A 12,022-nucleotide genomic window follows, 5' to 3' on the forward strand; every position below is an offset into this window, starting at 1 on the left:
AAATTCTTGACAGCAATACAAATGTCCTTCCCCACAATATTCCAACTCTTTAAAAAAAAAACTACTGCTATAACCATCTGGCCCAAGAGTTTTCTCATCTTTAATAGAGAACAGAACTTGCTTGATATCATCATCATCAGTAGTAGCACAAATCAGATTATTACAAGCATCCACACTCAATATATTGCCATATCTCAGAGTATCAAAATCCACAGAGTTCCTAGCTAAATTAGCACAGCCAAGGAAATTCTTGTAATTATGCACGTATTTTAGACTTAAACATTTTATCCTTTTATAAATTAAACCTACAAATTTAAATTCAGATCCCGAATTTTATTTTTTTATATTTCTTTAACCCAACCACAAGAGCCCAACACCTGAACCCAACCCAACCACAAGAGCCCAACACCTGAACCCAACCCAACCACAAGAGCCCAACACCTGAACCCAACCCAACCACAAGAGCCCAACAGAAACCCCATAGGTCCTATATTAACCCAACATTACATACGTGTATTATAACACCACAGTTTCGAACAAGTTGATCTGGTCCGTGACTAAGAAGCCTCCCGTAGCACCGTAAAGCTTTTCCCTTCCCCTTCGCCAGACTTCGCAATTTCGCGCAGAACATCTCAGATTTAGTGCATAGCTTTTAATTTCGTACAGAGGGACAGGGAGAGGGAGAGGAGAGGGAGAGATCTACTGTAATAATGTCGAAGAAGAAAGCTTCCGCCGGTAATACCATGACTCTCAAGGATTTCCACGGCGGTTCTATCCCTTCCGATCTCCCTCTTCCTTCTGCTCCTGGCGTGTAAGTTTCCAGTTTTCCTTTGTGCCCTTTGATTTCTTTAGCTAATCCTAGATCTGGGTTCTACTTAGTTTATGAAAAAGATGGTTTATTTAGTTCTTCCTGAGTGTTGGGAACCATGTGTGGTAGGGTTTAGATCTGTGTTTTGCAGTGTCTGATTGTTTTTTTTTGTTTTGTTTGTTTAGGATTCTTAGGGCCTCTGAGTGGTCTGGTGGTTATGACCGACCTAACTCGTGGGGCGGTCCGATGGCGGGTCGGGGTGATCACCATCGGCCGCGCCCTAATTCGTCTCCCGGAGCTAGGCATTTTGATGATAAGACCCCGTTCCTCAGCCATACATCTCATATTGGCCGTCATTTTGATGAAGACGAACGGAAGCCGTTGGATGGTGTTTCTGCCCCGCGTCGGACTGTTAGCGATGAGAGCTTTCGGAGCGTTGGTTCGAGTAGGGTGGAGATGAAGCCGGAGCCTGTTTCGAGTGGGAGAGTGTTTGGTTCTGCTATAGGGTCGCAGGTTGGGAGTTCCTATTCTGGGAGGATTGGTGACGGTGCTCATGTGGGGTCAGTTTCGCGCAATATCGGAGGTAATAATGGACAGAGTGGAGGCTCTCACTCTCACCCCAATGTATGGGCAGCTAGGAAGGAGTCAGCAGCGGGTGTTAATGAGCCTGTACAAGCGGTCTGGTCAGGAGCGAGTGCTGTTTCAAAGTTAGCTCATGCAAGTGCACTCGAAAAAGTGTCTTCCGGTAGATGGCAGACAAAGCATTCTACTCAGCATCAAGCTGATGTTGAGGTCATCGAACATTTCGAAACAGACAAGGGTGCTTATTTTGGAGGACATGATCGTTATGCATACAATAGGATAGGTGCCGAGGGTGGGAGAGAGTATTCTGATGCAGCATTTGCAAGGCACGTGGAAAGGAGTTTGGTTATCGAGGATGGGTTCCAAAATAATAGGAAGGAATATGTTGACCATGAAAGGACCAGGAATGTATCAGTGGTAGGCGACAGGGATTATCTACAACGTAACGTTATCAGATCTAGTGGGCCTGAACTGATACCCCCTATGCAATTGGAATCATCAGAACGGCCTAAGGTGAATTTGCTTCCTAGAACAAAGCCATTGGAAAATGTGGAAAGCCCTACTGGTGATTATAAGCAGGTAGCAATCTAAATGTCCTCCGAGGAATTATTTGATGTCTGCTTTGGCACAAGCACTTGACTGTTGTCATTTTTTTTGAGTGCAGGGATACCAACACCTGAGTAACTCTTCTAATGGTCACATTCAAAAGAGTGAACCACCTACGCATTTTAATGTCGGTAAATCTGGTTTACTTGGTGAGAGTGACAATCAGGTGATGGAGAGACCGAAATTGAATTTGAAGCCACGTTCACATCCTCTTGAAAAATCAGAAGAAACCCTAGAAAGAGAAAGGTTGGTATTAAATATTGTTTTGCTACTTTTAATTGTTTTATTTATAAGACGTACAAGCTTAGCCTAAGGGTTAATTGAATAAAATACAAAATTGGTCCATGTCAATTCAGAATTACTTGCAATTAGTTTCCTATGGTCTGTCTTACTGGATAAGATGTCTTATTGTCGTTTTTGTAATATTGTCTATTGTATCTATCTGTGCTTGAAATTGTGGTTATCTGACTGAAGTGCGTTCTGCTTTATGTAAGACAGCAAGTGAGAATAAGAATTTTTGAGCTGCTGAACTTTAGCAATTGTCTGATTGTTCAGTGTCTGTTTGGTTATAAAACTGTCTTCTCCTTTTTCATCAGTGGTAAATGCTCACCGAGAAAGTTCTGTTTTCTCATCAAGTTGGTCTCATGTTTGGAACATGTGTCAACTAAGCAACAACAAACACTGTTCTTAACAAGATTGCTAAGTTTTGAATCAAATGACTGCTCAGTCTTCACACCTTTAAAACTATTCAATTTTCAATCTTGAAATGAGTACTTATTCAATGACTTCGAATAAACTTGATTTCTTTTTGTTTAAACAAGTTTTGAGCAATTAGGTGCAACTAAACTTTAGCAGTGATCAGTCTTTTGCAACAGTAACAAGTCGAAAACTTGGTGGGCGTTGGTCTGAAGGGGATTTTTTTGTTGTGAAGACGATAACTTGGATGAAACTCACACCAGAAAATAGAAGAGATGCCAATTATATATCGTGTTAGATAATTTTAAGATATCTTCAGCTTAACAACTCGGTAGTCAGTAATATTATTCAACTGATTGAGAGTTAAATATTGAATTCTTTTTTCGGCTTTACTCCAACATAATCCAATCTTGGAAAATAACTTCACATGACCCAGCTAGATATAGATGATTAACAGTTTTATTAATGTCTTTGCCAGGCTGCTCTTTTGTTGATTTATATGCTCTATCGTATGATATGCTTGTTCTTGGTATTTATAAATAATTGCTTATATTCTTTAATTGATGCAGAGTGGCATTATTTGGTGGTGCACGCCCGCGCGAACTAGTAAGTAGATTGTTCATTTATTCTATACTTGAATGTCATGGGATAATTTAGTTATTGATTTAAAATTGCTAATGAATATGTTTACATGTCGGTAACTTTTGCATCTATCCACTGTTTAGGTTTTGAAAGCGCGGGGAGTGGATGATGTTGTAAACAATCATGACATGGGTCAGGATCCTGATAGGTAGGCGCTTGGTCTAGTTTTTGGTGTTATTTAATTTCTTCTATCACATTTTTTTGTGGAATGTCAATAAAATCATAACTATTTCTCACCTTTTCTTTCATCAAGGGTCAAGCATAATGTTCCCAAGGTTGAAAAAGTTTCTGAGCATACTTTTACAAATGCTCGTGTTGAAAGAACCGACAATAATGCCCATGTGGATCAGAGGACGTTAAAAAATTTCGAGAGGAAGGATCAGAGAGTAGATGCTGAGAGAGTTGATAAGCAGAAGAGAATTTGGCGGAACGAGAACTGGAGGAATGGCAGGGACTCTGAGAGGCAGCAGCACCAGCATCAGCACCAGCCACAAGTACAGCAGGAGAGACCTCCTTCACCAGAGACGTGGCGCAAGCCTATTGAGCAACCAAAATCTGCCTCCCACGACAGTGCTGGTCTGCGCTATGGCAAAACAGCATCAGCCATGGAGCTTGCTCAAGCATTTTCTAAATCATTATCACATTCAAAACCGGCTGATCGAAGTTCTAGCCAAAGGAGCCTCCCGGGCAAGACTCAGGTACCCTTTTCACGGTTGACGGGCTCAACATCAAGGCCGCAATTAAATGGCTACTAAAATATTGATTGATATCGGGTATCTGGTCGGAAGAAGATCATGTTGCTGATTTTTCAGGCTATTATTATTATTCTTATCATATAGGAAAATTGATGGCCATCTGATTGATTGACCTTTCTGTTTGGTGCCATCTTTTACTTTATAACCCCATATCACAATTTTTATTCTTTTTATTTTCTCAGTTAAGAAATTGGCCCTTGATTACTGTAACCTCATTTTTTAGAAGAGAAAGTGATTTATTTGTGTTTCTTTATATATCCTTTTAGCTCTACATTTTCTCGATTTTGACCGTTTAGGTTCGCTTTAAGTTTGATGCAATGGAGTCTATTTGGTTCGGCATCGACATGTTATATTTTTAATTTTTTTAAAATAGAAATTCAGATTTAGCAGTTGTCATTGGTATAATCTTCAAGTCACGCCGGTCATCGAATTGGTTTCAATTTTTTTTCCGGTTGGTTTAGACCGTTGAATCACATTTTTGGGTTTTAAGAGGATTCAAAATCGGGTGGCTCTTGGTTCGTGATTGAATTAGTTGAACCGGCCGATCAGATTCTTATGATCAGCTTCTCTCAAGTTGTTCTTTTGAGTGGGATACAGAACTCTATTCCACTAAACTATTACACTTTCGAGTCAAGACTACGAAAATTTGTGGCATAAGTGACGGAAAAGGCAAAGATTTGTGGTCTAAGTGCAATTATCACAATCTTAAATAAAAAAAACACAAATATGACCGTAAGAAAGTCAAGATTTGAGAAACATTATTGGAGTTTGTGCTTCAAGTTCTTGGGCAACCAACAAAACTGAAATTTGGAATAGTTTGTGAACTAATAAATTTGTCGTAGTCTGCATTTAATGCAAGACTCTAAACACAATGTTTCGAGATCTTTGTCAATTTAATTTGTGTAGTTGTTCTTTTCATTTTAAATTATCCATTTTCTATTTTTTTTGTTTTATTACGAGCTACTCTTAAACGGATTCTAACTATAAAACCACATCCTCAAACCTTCCATATTTATATTAATCTCTACTCGAGCTGGACATGTTTCTTGCGGGAGGCGAAACTGTAGTTCTAATTTTTAAACGAAAGTAAACAAGTGTACGGTTTAAACCCGTAAATTCACTTAAGCCAGAAAAACGCCCTCATTACTCGTGCATTTTGGAATACCATTGTCTCATTATTACATATAAAAAGTACAGCTCTCTGTGTACATTGACCAAGCAACAATATATATTCAGAGATTAAAACTTTTTCACCTTTCTCTGTGACATATCTCTGTGAACCCTGTTTAGGTAAAGCTAAAAAGTTATCATCTTTAACCAAAAAGTTGCCTAATCCACTGATTTGAGGTGTTGTTTTTTGCTTGTTATTGGCATTTGCTTACTTGAAAAATGGAAGTTGGCTGTGAGCTTGAAGTTGATGTCAATGGTGAAGAGACTTTCATGGTGGACAAGGTATTAAAACTCATGCTCTTCAATTAGGCAGCACGAACACTTCATTCAGTTTACGTTTTCTGTTCCAAAAACGTGTCGGAAATTTGGCGTTCCGGCTCATTTTTAACATAGAAAACTTTAAAATAATATTGTTTTACCGTGTCTGTGTTATGCTACTATGTAGTTACATTCTTATTTATTGCTGATAATAAATAGCAACTGATGTCCATTATTTATATCATTCTGTTTGATGTATTTATAGCAATTTATATGTGGTTTTTCATTATTTGTTGTTGTACCTTTTGCAGAAAATTCTTGTTTGTTTCTCGGGAAAATTCAGAAAATTATTTGCAAAATTGACTAGTAGTGGCACCAGTCACCTGAAAGTTATATTTCATAACTTTCCAGGAGGAGCAGATGGTTTTGAGCTTGTTACAAGATTCTGCTACAACAATGGTGAAATTGAGATTACACCCTCAAACATAGTCATGCTAAATTCTGCAGCTAATTTCATGGAAATGGGCATGAATTATAGCTCAGTAAAACCAAATTTAGTAGACCAAACTGAAAAATTTCTTGAAGGAATCAATTACTGGACTTGGTCTGAGTTGCTACTAGCTATAAAACAATGCCAAGATTTGTTTACTTCTGCAGAAAACTCTACATTTGTAGTATTTGAGAAAGTATTGGATTCGACAGTTGGACGCCTTGCTTTGCCGACTGTTGGAAGCCCATTCGCGCGTTCTTCGGAGAATTTCAGCTCTCAGTTTTCTTCTGAGATAAGCAGTACTTGTAGTACAACAAACTGCAGCTCTTCAACTACTTGGTGGTTTCAAGATCTTCTGTTCTTGAACCTAAATTTGTTCGAAAAAGCGACGCAGATGATGGTTTCGCAGAAATTAGACCATACGACAGTTTTCAAGTTCCTGATATTTTACACGAAATCAAGATTTTGTGCTGCCGGAGTGTTACTGTCCGAGAAACGCCAAATTCTGGAGGTTGTAATCAATCTTCTGTCGTTACTTAACAGGACTTGCATATCTTGCAAGGGCTTGTTCTATATTCTTGGAATGGTTTCGAATGTGAAGAAAATAAGCAAATTCCACAAACTCGAACTAGAGAGACTGATAGGCTCAAAGCTCGACGAAGCAACTTTGGATCATATACTAATTCGATCACCACGTAGAAACGAGTATACGTACGATGTTGATCTAGTTTTGAGGCTTGTAGAATGTTATTTTCTTGAAGATATGATAATGATTCCGAGTCGAATGAAGCATGTCAGTAGATTGATTGATTCATTTCTGATAGAAGTGGCTTCAGATACTCTTTTGAAACCCTCAAAATTCGCAGAATTAGTGATGGTGATTCCAGATTCTGCAAGAGAATGTTGTGATGTAGTTTACCAAGCTATTGAATTGTATCTTGAGGTTCATACTCGACTATGCCGCGAGGAAAAGATGAAATTGTGTTCTACACTACACTGTGATAAACTCTCAGCAGGAGCATTGAAACATTTGTCTCAAAGCTCTATGTTTCATTCAAGGCCAGCAATTCAAAACAGGTTCTACTCGTTCGAAACAGTGAATGCCATTTCGGATGAGACCAAATGCAGCAAATTTAGATCATTGCCAAAGCTGTGTTCATGTTAGGAATCAGCTCGGAAAATTGTATAACAATTGTGCATATGTAAGTAATGTTTCTTTTTGCAAGTTGAAATGGAGATTACATAGGCTATGTTTGGTTGATATATAATTGATTATATAATAGCTATTGTATTGTGGAAGTTATTATTCAATGTTTTTGCTTCATATATAAATAAGTATTATTCTTATATTTTTTGTAAAATATATAATTTTTTCAAAAGCTAAAGAATAGATGTTTAGAGCCGTCAAAATGGGTCGTAAAACGGTAATCCCATTCGCCGGATAAATAAAATTAGCATATTAGGGTTGAGCTTTACCGGATTTGCATCAAACACGTATCAATCCGTTTATGATACAAAATAAATAATTTATGTAACAAACTGCTCGTAATCCGACTCTTCCATTTAAAAATTAAAATAATTGTAGTAATATAGACATGGGAGGTTAAAATTGATAAAAATAGTTTGGACAAATCATTGAGTATGGACTAATCATAATTATACAATATGTTTTAAACATTTTACATGTTAAATGAATTGTGCTAGATTTTATGATATGTATATGATCTATTTAACAAAATGTTTTAATCATCTCGTGTTATTTATTTTAAAATTGTATCGTATAAATTTGTGATGTATTAGAGTTAAATTTTTAACACGATTAGTTAATATGAACCATATTCATGATGACACTAAATATGTTATCATGATAGATCACACAAGACGGATATAAATTATGGATATGCAAATCCAATCTAATCTCCTTAAATGTTCAATTTTATATCTATTTTTTTTGCTTGACCATGAGACGTTTTGAACAGATTTCAACTATAAAACGACACCTTTAAAACCTTTCACATTCAGATTGATCTCCACTTGAGTCGGGTAAGTCCCTTGCGGTAGGCAAAACTCTGACCCCAAATTTTAAACGGCTGCATATATGAGTACAATATTTATTTTAGGAAAAAGGGTCATTTATGCCCTTAAGGTTTCGCTTTAATATCAAGTAAGCCCTCAACGTACAAAAAGGTTCAAATATACCCCTAACGTCTTAGAAAATGAACAATCAGGCCCCCGATTTGGACAACCAGGCCCCTGATGTTTCATTTATACGTCAAAATTAGGGGCCTGGTTGTCAACATTTTAAGACGTTAGAGGCATAATTGAACCTTTCCGGACGTTGAGGGCTTAATTGATCCTGGAGATAAACCATAGGGGCATAAATGACCTTTTTCCCTTTATTTTATTATGTGAATCAAAATTCAAACATATCCATATTATAATTTGCAAAACTGTCCTTAGGACATCTGAGGAAATTAATTATACAATATAGCCATAATAATATAAAATTATCCTTACTATTGGCATTGACAATAAAGAAAATGAATAGATGTTTCTGAAGAATATTCGTACCGATGGCTGAGCCTAGTCACCGACGACTACGGCTAAGAGCACGCCCATTGCGGGGCTCATTAAATTAGCTAAATGTGTAGTTTCAGAATCCCAAGCAATTTTCACATAACTGCAAATAATGAAACAAAAATGACCCCGTACTATACTGTGAGGGAAAATTAAGCTGTTAATATGGAATTCGTAACAAATGCGCTATAGCTAAAATATTATAAATGCCGAGACGCGAACTGCGATTATCAAAAAAATATAGATGGAACTCGTACTCAATACTAAAATATGAAATTTCGTTCGAACTTAAGTAAGTTTTATTTTAGAATATTAAATCCGAGTTAATTGGCGAAAATTGAATTTTAATCCACTTGATTTGATTATCTATAATAAAAGAAATATAAAATAAGTTTTATTATAAATGTAAAGATATACATATAAAAATATAGTAACTTACTTAAAATTTGAATAGACTTGCAATTGTGTTTGATAACCATTTAGATCGAGAAGCTCAAACTCTAGTTGATATTAAATTCAATATTGATTTGAGAAGCTGAAACTCTAAATCTACTCGATTAACATCGAGTTAATTTTAAATATCTTTTTAGATCAAATCCAAATAAATCATGAGGTGATTTGATTCGGTTAAAATTTGTAAAACAGTGTAGATGTAATTTAACCATTATAACACCTTCTTTATTATCAGCTTCTATAGCTCCTTTACATAATTTGTATAGTTCAATAATTTGAAATTTTTTGAATCTAGTTGCATCAGTTAAAAATTGGGGAAACAATCCAGAGAAGTATTTATATTTACTTATTTATTTATAAATAAAATACTATAATTGTATGTTCCTTACATTAATTGTCCTGACCAACATTCTTGAAATCACCATTGCTTATTTCTAACAAAAAAGACATCTTTAATAAGTGCGAGTTTAGTAGATTTCGAGTAGTAATTCATAGGAAGCAGGGAGCATTTATGATGAGTAAAACAAACTCAAAAGTTTTGTTTGAAATTTTTGAAATAAAATGTTAAAATCATAAGAGTCTATATCTCATTCAACGATTGTACCATAATTTTACAACATGTCAATGGATATTTATAATTATTTTTTTAATTATTATTTATTTTTTATCATTAAATATTCCAACATGACAAATACTTCAGTGGTTTGTTGTACAAATAATATTACACAACCATTGTGTTGTATAATTATTTTAACATCAGGAACGGAACCGAAAGTGAGGTTTGAGAAAGATGAGTTGATCGACCTTCCTTGCCGGAAAAAGTCCAAGAATTGATGCTATATATTTATATTCAGGAGTGGAATTACTTTTGGGTTAGAGAAGAATCCAGTTTGAGTAGGAATCGATTGTTTAAAAATAAAAGTTAGCTTTTTTTTTTAAAACAATTGAGGTAGAATGTTGTTCTTGGTAGTTTTTTATTATTTTTTTAGCGAAAAATACACCATTTACCAAAAAAAATAAAAATAATTATAAAACTACATGTTGACTTTTTTCATTTATAATTTTTTTAATAATATTTACAAAAGTACAAAAAAATAAAAAAATAATATCAAACATACGGTGTATAATGTGGGTATAATGTCAGTATACTAATAAACTAACATTATATCAACATTATACCGACATTATATATACTGAGATTTTATTAATATTAAATGAAAATTTACCAAAATTACATCAAATCGTATACTAAAAATTTAATTAATAATATACCAAAACTATACCAACAATATACCAAAAGTGTACAAATCAAAATATACTGAAATTTTATTATTTCATCAATATTACAACACATCGCATACTAAATATTAACCCAACAATATACTAAAATTATACAAACAATATACAAATTCTCTAGTTCATTACCAACTATAGTGAAAAGTACATATATAAAAAAAAATATGTTATCAACTAGAAAATATATATAAAAATTTATAATCGATATACCGAAAATATACTGAAATTATACCAATAATAAACCAAATATTATTTTTAAATTATCTGATTTATAGTTTTAGTATTCTAAACTAATACCATAATTATACCGACATTATACAAATCGTATTTTTGTAATTAATTTTCATTTTTTGATACTTTTGTAATTAATTTTAAATCAGTCGTATTTTTGTAAATAAAAAAAGTTTACAGATACTTTTGTAAATATTTCTAAAATTTTAGATACTTTTGTCATCATCCCTTTTTTTATACTAGTTTCGCATTACGTGCTATGCACGTGGCTCGTAACGTAACTCAGCAATGAACATATAATAATTTTTTTATAATTATATCAATTTTTTATCTATAATTATTATAATATATTTGATTATTAATTTTTTTTTCATACTGAATTTATTCTTCTTTTGATTTTATAATAACTATAATTAAATAATTAATTTAAGTTTATTAATAATATTTTTAAATATAATAAGATAGAAATTTAAATAATAATACATTGACCAAATACAATATTTTAATTTTGTAGTTCAATCAAACTAAAAGATATGTATTCCTACTAATTTGAAGACAATTTTGTTATTTTTTACATACTAAAAACTAAATTGGAGATAATTTAGCTATCTATTCTAATTAGGACTTTAATTACAGTAGTAATTAATTAAATAACTAATTAGTTAATGACTATAAAACTTTTATTTAGTAGTAAACTGAAAAGGATTATTTAGTAAATTTGCATGTCCCCTCCCCCTCCCCCCCCATCCGTGCTTTTATATATAGTACTAGCGTTACTCCACGTGCTACGCACGTGAGCTATACTATATGACCCGTTATTTATATTAAATATTAATTAAAATATTAAATATAATTTTTTATCTAAATAAATTATTTCATTTAAATTGAAACGATATTACGGTCTTGATATTAATTGCTTTTTTAGATGAACATACAAAGCACGTTTATTATTTTTAACATATTTATACTTACAATATATGTATACATAATAAAAATTTGAACTTTTGAATTAAAAACTCAATTGGTATAGTTAGTGCAATAATAGGTACGGGCAAACAAATTAGTTTGATTTTTCATTTACCAATAAAAATATGCTATTTTATTTGGTCATGTGGTATACAGCATAAGTGATATTTATACGACCCGTTATATATTAATTTATTAATTAAATTAATAAATATGATATATAAATTATAAATTAGGTTTATTTAAACTGAAATTATATTGCATGATTGATATTTAGTCCCAAGTGTATTAATAAAATTAGAAATATCTTATATCTTTAAATATTTTATTGATTAAACCATAAATTTTATTTATATGAGCCACCATGTGATGTTTAAATGTCTGTACTTTTAACCTTTTAACCTCTATTAATATATTTAAGATGTGAATTGGACCTTTGTCCAAAATATGAAATGCCAAAAAAATTTAACATATTATTTTTATTATAAGTTC

The 12,022-nt window shown here is 33.3% G+C and overlaps 2 protein-coding genes across 2 annotated transcripts; both read left to right on the forward strand.

The window, feature by feature from the left end:
* Nucleotides 1-514: 514 nt before the first annotated feature.
* Nucleotides 515-4,344, forward strand: LOC126656606 (uncharacterized). The gene is made up of 6 exons (XM_050351211.2): nucleotides 515-811; nucleotides 994-1,969; nucleotides 2,055-2,242; nucleotides 3,262-3,298; nucleotides 3,418-3,482; nucleotides 3,588-4,344. The coding sequence occupies exons 1-6, from the start codon at nucleotides 711-713 to the stop codon at nucleotides 4,087-4,089; spliced, it is 1,869 nt and encodes a 622-aa protein (XP_050207168.1). The 5' UTR covers nucleotides 515-710; the 3' UTR covers nucleotides 4,090-4,344.
* Nucleotides 4,345-5,141: 797 nt separating this feature from the next.
* On the forward strand, nucleotides 5,142-7,318 carry LOC126658451 (BTB/POZ domain-containing protein At3g22104-like). The gene is made up of 2 exons (XM_050352660.2): nucleotides 5,142-5,541; nucleotides 5,829-7,318. The coding sequence occupies exons 1-2, from the start codon at nucleotides 5,479-5,481 to the stop codon at nucleotides 7,170-7,172; spliced, it is 1,407 nt and encodes a 468-aa protein (XP_050208617.1). The 5' UTR covers nucleotides 5,142-5,478; the 3' UTR covers nucleotides 7,173-7,318.
* Nucleotides 7,319-12,022: the final 4,704 nt, after the last annotated feature.

This window comes from Mercurialis annua, linkage group LG1-X (assembly GCF_937616625.2).
Source record: "Mercurialis annua linkage group LG1-X, ddMerAnnu1.2, whole genome shotgun sequence".
Classification (NCBI taxonomy): Eukaryota; Viridiplantae; Streptophyta; class Magnoliopsida; order Malpighiales; family Euphorbiaceae; genus Mercurialis; species Mercurialis annua.